This window comes from Fundulus heteroclitus, chromosome 7, assembly GCF_011125445.2.
Source record: "Fundulus heteroclitus isolate FHET01 chromosome 7, MU-UCD_Fhet_4.1, whole genome shotgun sequence".
Taxonomy (NCBI): domain Eukaryota; kingdom Metazoa; phylum Chordata; class Actinopteri; order Cyprinodontiformes; family Fundulidae; genus Fundulus; species Fundulus heteroclitus.
In genome coordinates this window covers 18,186,172-18,199,860 of record NC_046367.1, presented here as the reverse complement: position 1 = coordinate 18,199,860, position 13,689 = coordinate 18,186,172, and the positions used below count along the sequence as shown (strand labels likewise).

Genomic DNA, 13,689 nt, shown 5'->3' with positions numbered 1-13,689 from the left:
CTTTTTAAACATATACAAACAACAAATCAATTTGTTTCCTCGCCGTGCGGATTAGTTGCTAAAAGACCCACAGCATCTAAACTCAGAGCAGAAATGATTGCGTTCTGCCTACAATATATTTCAACCAAAATTGCAATTTTGATTTTTCTCTGCATTAACCACAAGCAACAAAAATGGCTTCTAAATAAAGATGTTTGTAAACAAGGACTATTTTAAATATGAACTTTTAATGTTTCTATTGATCAGAATATTATTCAAGATAACAACTTTTAATTTAATTGGACATCAATCCTTGTTGAACATAAAGTGCAAAGTCCAACCAACAAGTAAGTCTATGTATTAAACTGATTGACCAGAACTTAATGCTTTGTATTATTACACAAACTCTAAAACAAGTAATAAAATTAGATTATCTCACTGCTGCAACTGTCTTCCCTTCCATGTGGAGGCAAACCCACTTTAAACATTTTACTAACACCTAATGGACGTGTCTAATTCCCTAATTGTTACATAGCCAAAAATTGCAGACCTCTGCGATTTGGAAATTGCGTTTTTTTTTAAATCACGATTATATTGAAAATGCGATTAATTTTTCAGCCCTACTTTAATCATATTATTTGTAATAAATAGAGATTCACCAATTAGAGATCTGTTGCCGGTGTCCGATCTCAGTTGTAGTGAAACCAGTTTTAGCCAAATCCCATTTCTCTTTTAACAATTCTAATTAAAAGCGTTCAGGACATCTAATTTTTTTTTGCCTTTCTGCTATAAAACACTATTATTTATTTACTTTAGAACTACAGGAGAGTTCACTTTAGTTCACTTTAGTTCACTTTACTTCTATTGCATTTATTTATTTGTTTGCTATTTTAAGTGATCCATGTAATTCATTATGTATGCTGGGACCCTGGATTAGCCATGGTTGCTAATTTGCCATGAAGCCTAATCGTCTTATGTGGTTTGTTTTCCATCCATTGATATATTTGGGTACCTTTCTTCCTACGCGCTTTGCCGTTAGGTTGATGGGCTAAACTCACTGCACTCTGTGAAAGCGTCTCCCAACCGCTTCACCAAAACCAGCCAGGGGCGCAGCTGGAACACGGGCAACGGCTCCCCGGACGCCATCTGTCTGACGGTGGACAAGCCCGGCATCGTGCTGGTCGGCGTCTGCGTCTACGGCGGAGGGGGCATCCACGAGTACGAGCTGGAGGTCCTGGCCGACGACGTAAGGGCTCCGAAATCTTTTCAACCTCGATTAGCTTTTCATAACCTCCCTTCTGTTGTGTTTTGCTTTGGCTGGAATTAAAAATAACTAAATCCATCTTTTGTTTTTGGGTCCTTCAGGCACAGACTGAACACCCGGGCGACTCGGCACATTCTCACAGGTGGACGTCTCTAGAGCTGGTGAAGGGCACCTACAGCACCGATGACTCCCCCAGTGATATCGCAGAGATTCGCCTGGACAAGGCGGTGCCTCTGAAGGTGATTTGATTCGGTACCTTTCTGGGGCGTTCTGTCAAGATGCAAAGATTTGGATCTGCTGTGCAACCGTATTAAAGCACAGGTTGGCTTCTGTTGCAGGAAGGGGTGAAGTACGCAGTTCGCTTGCGGAACTACGGCAGCAGGACAGCCAACGGGGACGGAGGTATGACGACGGTCCAGTGCTCAGACGGCGTCTCCTTCACCTTCAGCACCTGCAGCCTGAGCAGCAATGGAACCAACCAGACCAGGGGTCAGATCCCGCAGATCCTCTACTACAGGTGAACGCCGAGTCAGCCTCCTTCTCCTTCTTCTTGAGTCGTTCCTAACGCGTCTTGAAAGCCAACCCGTGTGTCGTGCGTCGCTGCAGGAGCGAGTACGACGGGGACCTGCAGTCCCAGCTGCTCAGCAAAGCCAACGAGGAGGACAAGAACTGCAGCAGGGCTCTGTCGGTGGTCAGCGCCGTGGTCAGAGCCGCGAAGGACCTCCTCCACAGGGCGTTCGCGGTGGACGGTAAGAGGCACAACCCCTCCTGCAGGAAACAATCGTGTCCGAAGAGACCGCTGCGCCGGAGGTGTATTCATTCAGCTTTTTTAGGCTAGTTGTTTGTCGCTTCTCCTTCCCAGCCGACGACATCCCAGAGCTGCTAAGTTCTTCCAGCCTCTTCTCCATGCTGCTGCCGCTGATCCTGGCCTACATCGGACCGGTGGCCGCGTCCGTGCCAAAGGTAGAGTTGACTTCCTCTGCGCAGCTCTTATGACGACTTTCTCGGCTGTCCGTGTGGCCACGAGGTGTGAACTCTGCCGTTCCTCCCGCAGGCTGCCGTGGAGGTGTTCGGGCTCGTTCAGGAGCTGCTGCCCGCCGTCTCCGCCCTCAACCAGAAATACGCCCCGCCCTCCTTTAACCCCAACCAGTCCACCGACAGCACCACGGGCAACCTGCCCGAGCTGGGCCTGTCGGCTTGCACCACTTCCAACCACTACTCCGTGATTGAGAGCGACCACCCTTACAAGCAAGCGGGCGTCACACAGTATAGGGTACTGCGCTCCCAGCCACACTGATAAGTCTTCGAAGGAGAGGAGCGTCATTTAACCATCCGGTTTGTTTGTGTGCCGTCTGCCCGCAGGTTTCCTTCCCAGACTGCGTTCGCTGGACCACCATCGAGTTCGATCCCCAGTGTGGGACGGCGCAGCCGGAGGACGCCCTTCGGCTGCTCATCCCCAGCCGCACGCTCCACCTGTCCAACCTGGGCGGGAAACCCTTGATCCACGAGACCATCAACACGTGGACTGAACTCAGGAAGTTCTCGGGCTCCACCGGCTGGCCCACCACCGTCCTGGTTCTTCCAGGTGAGACCGTCACACCAGGGGAAGTCTTTCTTGTTGTTGTTGTTGTTTTGTTTTCCAGCTCTGGATGCTTACGGAGAGAGAGAGCCTAGCAGGACGGGAAAATGTTTCTCACACCTTATTTTGCTTTTCATAGTCTAAATGTTGTCTTTCCTTTCATCTGTTTTTCTTACGTGTCTATCCTTCCTTCCCCTCTCTCTTCCTGATGTCCTTCCTGTGTTTTCTCCTTTCTTTCCTTCTGTCTTCCATTCTTGTGACCTTTCTCCTGTCCTCACTCTCTCAAGTTTTTTCCTTCCTCCCTTCCTTCTTGTCCCCTTACTTCAATCCCTCCTTCGGTGTTTCCTTCCTGTCCTCCTTACCTTCCTGGTGTCCTGCATGCAGTCCTACCTTGTGTCCTTCCTTTATTCTCTCTCCCTTTTTGCCTCCCTTCTGTTCTTTTTTCCCTAATATCCTTATTTCCTTTCCTATATCCTTCCTTTGTGTCATTTCCTTTTTGTTTCCCCCTTGTTTCCTTGGGTTCATTCTTCACTGCAAAAAAGGAACAAAATTTTCTTGAAATTAGTGTATTTGTCCTTGATTTAAGCAGGTAGATAAGATTATCTGCCAATGGAATAAGTTTTTTTTTTTCACTTAAAATAGGAAAAACTATTTAATTATCTTAGTGAATAAATACTCATTCCATTGGCAGATAATCTCATTTACCTGCTCAAATCAAGGACAAATACACTAATTTCAAGAAAATCTTACTTTCTTTTATTTCCCTTTTTGCAGGGTTCCTTCTTCCCTTTCTTTCGCCCTCCTCGTGCCTTGCCTCCACGTTTTACTTGCATTCTCTTTCTCTCATTCAGCCGTCTTATGCAGAGCCTGTCTCTTGTACAAATGTCAGTCAATGTATTCATAGCAAGTCTATGTTTTATATTTTAAAATGAACCCAATGGACTGAGAAGTCTGGTAAAGTCTGAAACCATTACATAAAAAAAAGATTAGCAATCCTGCATTAGGCGTCATGTAATAGTACATTGAAATAATGCAAGTTATATTTTATTGAAGTAAATTAAAGAATCTTAAAGTAAAAGAAATCTTTCAAAAATGAGTTTTCCTTTTCTCCTTGTGTGTCTTTTTTCTGATCATGTACATCAACATAAAATGGTAATTTTGGTGTCGAAAAAACACACAAGGAGTGGAAAAACACTGCACACAGCAGTCCTTTCAAACAGGACGACAAAAAAAAAAAAAAAGCAGCAAAGGATACATTTAAACCATGTTTCCATCTACCAATGCAACAGTTTCCTTAGCCTCCGTCCCCCAAAGTTGAATAGAGAAGGGACACAGAGTGTTTTATGTTACCGTTTTGTCATGACTAATCCAGCACGACAGCAGCGTTTAGCCGCAGGTCTGCGTGACACTGCTGAGGTCCGCGCTCAGTGGGATTGCTGCAGTCCTGCTGTGGAGGTTTGAAGAAAGCCCCGAAGCGCTCGGTTACGCAGCGGCCTCATCTTTCACAAGGGACGGACCAAAGATCGCAGGAGGCCCCAAACCCACATCCTTTATTGGGACTAATAAACGGCTGAAATGTTATCAGCATTTTAAACAAGACACGTAGCATAAATATGAATCACTCTCTTACTAATCACAGTCATTTAGTTGTATTTTTTTTATTACTCATCAGTCTGTGTTTCATTCTGCTTTAAATGAGATTATTATTATGCAACCTTGTTTAACGGCGTCTTTACTCACTGGGCCCCTCTCGGCTGTCACTTTTAAATCAGCGTCTTCTCTCCTGCCAGGAAATGAAGTCCTCTTTTCCCTGGAAACAGCCTCGGATTATGTGAAAGACGAGAAAGCCTGCTTCTACGGCTTTAAGTGCGTGGCTATCGGATACGAGTTCAACCCAGGTCCCGATGAGGTAAGGACCCGTCCCTGAAGTTTCGCTGGTTTAAAAGGGTGATTCTGTACATAGCTGAGATGTAAAATGCATTTTAAAAAAAAAAAGCAGCCTCTTGTAATAGTAATAGTAATATCATCTTTATTGTCATTGAAACATACATTGAAACATACATTACAACATGCGGTCGTTATTCCAGAAGATCAGTTCAATTTTATAAAAAAAAAAAAAATTATATTGTACTCGGTGACGCCTTCTGTTAAAAGGTGAAGCTGAACCATCAAACCAATTGTTTTTGGACTTTCAGGGTATAATCCAGTTAGAGAAAGAGTTGGCGTTCCTGGGCAGCGTGTGTGCCGCGGCTCTAATGAAGAAAGATTTGGCCCTTCCTATCGGTATGAAAAATGGACCATAAGGCATTTTCTTTCCTGGTGCACATTTAAAGTCCCGTATGATCTACACCAATAAACCTTTCTGTTTTTATAATTCTAAGGATCAACGGGCATTTTACCATGCTTTTAATATTTCAGGTAACGAGTTGGAGGAAGATCTTGAGATTCTTGAGGAAGCCTCCCTTCAGGTGTGTTGCCTGCAAAATGAATCCTGGTGTATAAAATGTTCCTCTGAGACTAAGTACACATTGCTTCAGCGCTCATATATATTTTTTTTTTACCTGCCCTTCCTAGGTGTGTAAATCCCACTCAGGGATTCTGGGGAAAGGTCTGGCCCTTTCTCACTCCCCTACGATACTCGAGGCCCTCGAGGGCAACCTGCCGCTGCACATCCAAACCAACGAGCACTCCTTCCTCGAGGACTTCATCACCTGTGTGCCAAACTCAAGCGGAGGGCGACTGGCCAGGTGCGTGACCGCACTGTGGTGCTGACGAACCGTCTCAACTCAGCTTACTGTCATTTCGCTGGATGCTAAATAGAGTAGAACACAATCTGACTTTGTTTCTCTGAGAAACCAAGACACGCAAGAAAACAGACGGAACATCGCACTGCAATAAAGGAGCTCAAAGTAAGTAAAATTTTCTTGAAATTAGCGTATTTTTCCTTAATTTGAGCAGATAAATAAGATGATTTGCCAATGGAATAAGATTTTTGCACTTGAAATAATATGATGGAGATCAATTGTTCTTATTTTAAGTGCAGGATGTCTAATTATCTTAATTTATGGATAGAAACTACTCATCCCATTGGCAAATGGTCTTATCTAGCTGTTCAAATCAAGGAAAAATATACTAATTTCAAGAAAATTGCACTTACTCTTAGTTCCCTTTTTGCAGTGCGAGAACCCGGCTTCCCTCACTATCAACCGCAGGACCTGGATCAGCTTCTGAGGGCAAAATAAAAATGGTGTTATTTAAAAGTGTAAAAGATAAATAGATTGATAGATAAACACTTTATTGATCCCCTAGGAGACAAATACATAACAACAACAGGAACCAAGCATTAAAAGTTTAAGGAAGTGAGCAAAATGCTTCTATGTAATTGTAAGGGAGCAGCGTTTATTCTTTCTTTCCAACGTTCTGCTCTGTCCAGATGGCTGCAGCCTGACTCTTACGCAGATCCACAGAAGACCTCTCTGATCCTGAACAAAGACGACATCCGCTGCGGATGGCCGGCCACAGTGGTCGTACAGACTAAAGACCAGTATGGGGATGTGGTGCATGTTCCTAACATGAAGGTTAGGAAACAGTCTTTCTGTTTTCCTTCCTCCTTTCAGGGAAATTTACCTTTCAGTGTCCTGCGAACGGAGAAAGTTGTCGACGGGCGCAGTCGGCGCTCACTGCCGGACCTGTGGGACTCAGCCTTTTGTCTGCTCGGCCTGTAGGTGGAGGTGAAGGCCGTCCCGGTTTCCCAGAAGAAGTCGGTTCAGGCAGACAACATGAAGAAACTGCAGAGGCTTCCCGGAAGCTCCTCTCCTTCGTCCTCCAGCCCCGACCTCACCTTCGGAGGCCTGTCGGTGCCCAAGCTGGAAGCCACATACGAGCCTGTGATCGTGAAGGAAGCTCGATACATCGCCATTACCATGATGAAGGTCCGCACGACTCACTTCGCTACCTTTACTTTGTTTATTCCTTTGATGTAGAAACGTGGATTCTCAGAGGTAGGGATCTGGTTAGGTCAGGTGCCACCCGGGTCTTTCTCTGACACCTTTGTGGAAAGAAAAAAAAATCTAGGTGAGGGTTATTTAGTCCAACAGTTGCACATCAGACATTTTAACGAGCGGTTCACAAATGAGGCAAAGGGTGCCACTTTGATACTTAAGCTTCTTTTTTAATATGGAGGTTTTTTGCAGTTTCACGTATAAATAGAAACACACATGTCTATTCGTCCATCTTTATGAAGCTCTCACCTGTGCATGAAGAGAAACCTCATTGTAACACTTTATGGTAAAAAATAAGACAGCTATCTTTAATGGCTTCTGCTTGCTGAGGCTGTCCCGCTTTGTGTCAGAGAGCTGCACTGCGCCGCAGTTAAACAGGATTTCACTTTCTTTTCAAGCAAAAGACCATCATCACAGAGGCTGAGATTGTAAACCTTTAACGTGTTAGATTAGGAAATGAGCTGGATTAGCACGTTAACGTGACTGCATGTCTCCATCTATAATCTCTGTAGGGTTTATAATCTCTCACTTTACCTTTAGATTTTTTTTTTAGAAGGCTGCCAACATTTATTTCTAAATCCATCATGTTCCATTATTTACAAAAGTGGCCTCTTGAAAAGGATGAGAGAGCAATTGTGCTGTAATAACTTCAGCCCTCCTCTCGTTTGTTGACTTACCCCCTCATTGTGGCAGCCTGGTTAAAAAAAAAAAGTTTCCTTTTGTAGAAGCTTCTTACAGCTTCTGCTCTTCCTCACGATACAGAAAACAGCCGAGGCTGATTTTAAGACTTCCACACCAGAAAGACGTGTCGTCTGTGCAAGCTGTTTTTTTTTTTTTTTTTTTTTTTTTAGGGTGGTGCGTTCACTAATCTGAAAGAACAACAAAAAAATACATGGATATGGTTTAGTTTCTGACTGGGCGATCACTGATCGACGACGGTCGGGTAAAGTCATCCGACCTTTGCGGCAAACTGCTTTCTCGATGCATCGTCGAGCACTTAATGAAATAACGTCAGAAACTACAGACTGAAGCTTTGTTGTTACCCTCAAACTCACATTGGACGTTTCTTTTAGGCATATGAAAACTACTCTTTTGAAGAGCTGCGCTTTGCTTCCCCCACCCCAAAGAGGTAAGAAGTCGCACTCAACACTCTAATCCGTGGCGCCTTTTACTGATTTTTTTATTTATTTTTTTTTATACTGAATGTGGCGCTTTTTACTGATTCCTCCCGTAACAGACCCAGCGAGAACATGCTCATCCGTGCCAACACCGACGGGACCTACAGTGCCAACTGGACCCCCGGAGCCGTCGGCCTCTATACGATCCACGTCACCATCGACGGCATAGAGATAGGTATTCCCCCGTCACTACCGGCACGTGGTGTAACATTGGGCATAGACGGTGAACTCTCCTGAGTGCTAAAACTTTTATGTTTAAGATGCTGGGTTGGAGGTAGAAGTCAAAGACCCTCCAAAAGGAATGATACCCCCCGGGACTCAGATGGTGAAACAGAAGGCTGAACCTCAGCCGAGCAAGGTGAGTTTTCATTTTTTCCTCTCTATTGAACATAAGCACGCACGGATAAAGTATATTCAGAAGGGATAAATTGCATTCTTGGCCTCAACGTTGACCCGTTTGGTGCAATTGGAAAGGGATCCGTTTCGTTCTCCGTTCATGCAAAATCGTAGCTTGTAGAGGAAAACATTTCAGCGCATTTAGGTCAGAAAATATCCACCCATCAATCCATCGTCTTGTGCCTGCAGAGTCTCAACAACAGCGGTGCACACAAATTGGACATACTTGATTCGATTACAGCCATGGTATGGGACTGTGGGAGGAAGCTGGAGTACCCAGAGAGAATCTGCAGGATGCACAGGGAGAACATGCAAACTCCCTGCAGAAGCTGTTGCTGCAGGGCCACAAGGTTAACCTCTGCTTACCGTACCAAAGAACACGTCTGAGCATGCTATATTCAGTTTGGGTTACTTTTTTGTTGCCCCTTACACCTTTTGACATGTTTAGGGCTTCATTAATAACGTATTATTCCTGTGTGAAGTCCACGTAGATCAAAAAAGTATATTAGTGCACAAAGTAGACGACAGCAGCACTCTTTGTACATAAAAAGGAAACTTATGAACCTAAAGGAATGACCTTGTATAATCCACTACTGGTTCCAAAGTGAACAAGTGGAATAAAATCTGGTTTGATGTTCGCGTTTTGTTCTAAAACTTAAAAAAAAAAAAAATAAATAATGCGTTCTCGGATGTCTTTTTTCCCAGAAGTGATCCGTGATAAAGGCCTGATGGTGAGAGTTCGGTTGTTGTTGGCAGTAAGTGGCCTTTTAGGCACACTGACTGCTCTGTTAACTTTCTTTTTTTTAATAATTTATCTAATTCTGTTTATGCACTCAAACAAAGTGAAGTCAAACATTCACCTTTAAGAAAGCGCTGCGACCGGAAACGTCATTTAAGACGCGACTTGATTTCGTCATCGCTTTTTTGTGAATCTCGTTTTGACTCTTGTGAAATTCGTCACGGGGAAACAAGCAACACTGTGTGCCGTTCAGGTTTGTCTCAAGAAAAAAAAAGAAAAAAAAGAAAAGACAATCCTCCTGCTAATATTCTAGGATTTCCTGCTGTGACGGTGCTCATAATGCAAAGCAGGCTCTGGACGGGACATTCGGAGTCAACCCCCGCCATCAGGGCCTCCCTTGTCATTTCTTTCCTTCTGATGCACCTCCTGTTGTTTGTTTCTCTCTATTCTTTGCTTCCGCTGATCACCATCTCCCTTCTGACTCTATCAGGTCCGCAAATTTGTGTCCAAGGACAGCGCAGGCCTGCGTGTCCGTAGTCACCCCTCCTTGCAGAGCGAACAGATAGGCATAGTGCACGTCAATGGCACCATCACTTTTATTGACGAGGTAACTCAACGAAGACCAAAAAATGCTCCAGACTGAACGGCTGGACTGCTCTGATCCAGCCTTTTCTTGTTTAAGTCAAGAGATTCAGAATATAAAATGAGAGAAACACTGTCAAGTATGAAGGCTTTCTGTAATTTTTAGTAAATTTAACAGAAATGGTTTCTCTGTGATAATTACTGCCTTTTGTCTTTGATGCTCTACCTTTTTAAGTTGCTTCATTTCATCTTACCAGACACTCTGAGGCCACACGAAAGACTTTGATTCCTTTTTGTTGTTTTTATGCATTGCATCCTAAATGAATTCAATGACCGTCTACGAGTCTATTTGCACAGATTTCCCTTTCATTTGCTTGTAGCTGGCAGAGTAATAGCTTTCCTGCTGCCTCAGACGTGTCCGATGTTTGTAATCTGGGTGATTCTCCTTCTGTTTCCCTCAGTAACAAGCCGGCATTGGCCGTGCTCTGCTCTGTTGCTTGTTTTCCCCCTTAGATCCACAATGATGATGGCATATGGCTCAGGCTCAATGATGAAACAGTAAAGAAGTATGTTCCCAACATGAATGGTTACACAGAAGCCTGGTGCCTCTCTTTTAATCAGCACCTGGGCAGGAACCTACTGGTCCCGGCTGACGTAAGTAGAAGGCGGCCTTGCTGAGCAGCTTCACCCGGTCTGTTGATGACGGGGCCCGTGCCCCTGTTACGTAGCCACGAGACGCTGCTTACCCGCTCCACACGGCCCCGCCGCGTGGTAAAACCACGAGCCAAGAGGGGGTCGAGCTGTTTTTTCTGTGCATGACAGCAGCGTCCAGCGAAACCGTTCGTCATCAGTTTTAGCTTTGGGTCACGTTACGACGACAAACTTCAATGTGTTTCACGGGATGCGGTGCCGTGCACCGACGTAAGGCAGCGCATGCGTGTTCGGCTGACTGAAAACGACACCTTGTTTTCACCGCTTTTTAAAGGTATACTATGCAACCGGGGTTGATTTTCCAGCGAGGCTCCCCCCAGAGGGCGAAAGTAAAAGTGCACTGTCGTAAAGACGCTCAGCTGTTCTGGTTTCTCCGTCAAGCCAGGCGCGGTTGTTTTGAGCTTAGCAGACAGGCGAACGCAACGAAAAGTCGAACAAACGGCAGTACAAACAATGACTAACACAGTGAAAGTATGAACATGCACACAGAGAGAGGGAAACCATTCCAATGTTACTTACAATCACATCAGCAGAAACGCGAGGTCCACGTCAGCCTTGCAGCCTTCTTATTCTTTTAGCTCTCGCCATTCGGAAAAAAGCTTGCCCGATGTTCACCCGTGTACGACTCCTCTCTCTGTCCAGAACCCTTTTCCTCTTTCTTGCCTGCTCAGACATGGGCTTTCGCTGTTTTCTCGCTGGTTCCGCCATTATAACTGCACAAATATCGCCACTGCGCTACCAACGAGCATGCCTTTTACTGGGGGCGTGTAGCAGTTCCCGCCGTAAAGCAAGACCGACTCTCGCGGTCTTGCACGAGACTTCTGAGCCTGTGTGTGCGGGCCGACTGCTCCTGCAATTGCAAGTGCGGTATTTCCCCTACAGACCACCAGGGCGGCCGAGAAAACTTTAGTTCAACCTGAAATGACTCATTTAATCATCCAAAACGGTATGGAACATATTAATTAACTGAAACATGTTGCATAGTATGCCTTTGACAAATAAACACCCAAAAGTCGGCGGTGTGTCGGACCAGCTTTCACTCCTGTTGCGGCCTCCAGCCTTTAGGTGGAGCCATTTACGTCTCTCCACCAGGTTTGCAGATCTACAGGTGGATCTCTTTGCCCGTTCTGAACTAAGCCATCGTGACTCCGGCTCATCTCCGTCTCATTGGCCTGGAACACCTTCTTCCACATGCGTGCTGTTTTTTTTTTAGCAGCCCTGCGGGTAAAACTGCGAATGGCCGTCTTGCCGCTTTCTGTCAACCGTTGCTTTTTTTTCTCGCCACTCCTCCACAAAGGCACATTTTATGGAGGCTGCTTCTAATATTTGCTCAATTGAGCCAATCTGAGCTGCGAGTCTCTGCAGCAGGTGGAAAGCCACGTCTTTGCCATGTTTCGCTGGTTTCAGAGGATGGATTTAAGCTCGGTGAGATCATCAGCCCTTGGGATATTTTTTCCCAGCCTCATCCTACTTTAAACTTTTCCACATCTCCTCTGCTGCGTTGATTGAGCTTCGTGGGGAGACCGTTTGTTCACCCGAAGTTCTCCAACAAACCTCAGAGGCCCTCACGGAGCAGCTGTGTTTATACGGAGACTAAACTACAAACAGACTGACTCTAGAAGTCATGTACTGCGTGCCGAGGGCTAACGGAGAAAAGGGGGGCTGAATAGTAACGTGGATCAGATTTTGATGCTTAGAAAGCTTGAAAAGCTTTCACCTCACAGCAAGCTGCCGTCTTACGTTGGTCACCAACAATAAATCCCAATAAATTAGATTGACGTTTGTGGCTGTAACGTGACGAAATACCCCAAGTTCCAATGAAGTTTGGACGTGGTGTAAAACGGAAAGGAAATCAGAATACGCTGAGATGTCCCAGCTTTGTTGGAACCTGCTGCAGGAATCAAATTCAAACTGAGTGACTTTGTGCAAAAAAAAAAAACAAGTTTATAATATTGAACATTAAATGTGTGGTTGTTGTAGTGTACTCATTTTTATTATAGGTTGAAAAGGATGTGCAAACCATCGCATTCTCTTTTAATTTTCCGTTTTACACAACGTCCCAACTTCATTTGAATGGCAGTTGTATGAAAAAGCTCAAGAGGGATGAATACTGGCACAAGAAGCTGTAGAGCTGAGGCAGACCTAGGTATGAAGCTTTCACTGAGACGCTGTAAAGGAAAAGCTGCATGTGTTAACTCACGCTGAACACCTTAGATGGACGGCAGATCTGTAGTATCTGCTTAGTTTTGTGCATTATTGAGAATCCCAATGCAGCGATTGACTGACAAGGGAAACAAAAAAGGAACAATTATATTGTGTGGTGCAGGTTTCCCCTTTAAGGGTGTCTGTTTACTCTGTGCATCTGACCGATTGCTTGCAAATTGTCTCAAGCAAGGTGTGTAGTATTTTTTATTTATTTTTTTCTCACAAATTTTCTAAGAAGTTTGCAAATAAGGAATTTGAGTGTTGCATAAAATGAAATTTTTTTCCATCTACATGTTATAAAAACGGCTAACATTGCAGCGACGGTGGTTTCTGTTGCGCACTAATGATTGGTCCGTAAACAGGAGAGTGCGTAACATTGGGACGGCGCTGCGCTACACCACCTCTGCATTGGGATGCTGTAGTTGTTTGGAGGCTTTACTGTAAAGTCTCTGTCTGAACAGCATGACACACCACATCATCCAAGTGGGGAATTTTTTTGGAAGTATCTTAATCATATATTTATATATTTTAGAGTGTCTTGTTTGGGTGGTGGGGAGGGGGGGATTCTCCAAAGTGTTTGCTGTGAACTTTTCTTATTTTATTTAAGTGTGTAAACACATTTGGAGCTCCTTTATATGTGGTCCACCTAATCCGACCTATTTGACATCAGCCCAAATCTAACCTTGTTTTTATTTTTTTTTATTTCTTCAAATGAATCCTTTGGGAGTGGATAAAGCCCAGAAGGGCTAAGCCCTATCTTCTTTTTTTTGTTTTTCTTCCAAAAAAATACGTGCACCCCCTCCCTCCCGCTTTTTCTTCCCTCCCGAGTCGTCTGCTGTTTCTTGACTCTCTCACGATTTGCTCAGAATGTTTTTAACGCAAGCCAAGGAGTCAGGGATATCGGCTTTTTGTCATGGACCCCCTTAACTATATTCCCGCCACAGGTGAGTTGTATCAATCGGGGATAAAAGAACTTGACGTCTGTCTGTTATTCCACGTGTCGCCTTGAACCCTTTTGTGAGTCGGACGTCCAAAGTCGATCTGCATGGTTGTCT

The 13,689-nt window shown here is 44.7% G+C and overlaps 1 protein-coding gene across 1 annotated transcript in view; it reads left to right on the top strand.

Moving 5' to 3' along the window:
* Positions 1–13,689, top strand: part of mycbp2 (MYC binding protein 2) — a 91,418-nt gene that overhangs the window by 44,135 nt on the left and 33,594 nt on the right. The window contains 18 exon segments of the mRNA XM_012864274.3: positions 1,019–1,225; positions 1,345–1,482; positions 1,582–1,760; positions 1,850–1,992; positions 2,106–2,206; positions 2,298–2,516; positions 2,606–2,828; positions 4,613–4,731; positions 5,018–5,105; positions 5,241–5,290; positions 5,397–5,569; positions 6,256–6,400; positions 6,548–6,754; positions 7,897–7,952; positions 8,061–8,176; positions 8,262–8,359; positions 9,627–9,743; positions 10,232–10,372. Of these exon segments, the coding sequence (XP_012719728.2) occupies positions 1,019–1,225; positions 1,345–1,482; positions 1,582–1,760; positions 1,850–1,992; positions 2,106–2,206; positions 2,298–2,516; positions 2,606–2,828; positions 4,613–4,731; positions 5,018–5,105; positions 5,241–5,290; positions 5,397–5,569; positions 6,256–6,400; positions 6,548–6,754; positions 7,897–7,952; positions 8,061–8,176; positions 8,262–8,359; positions 9,627–9,743; positions 10,232–10,372 (2,520 nt within the window).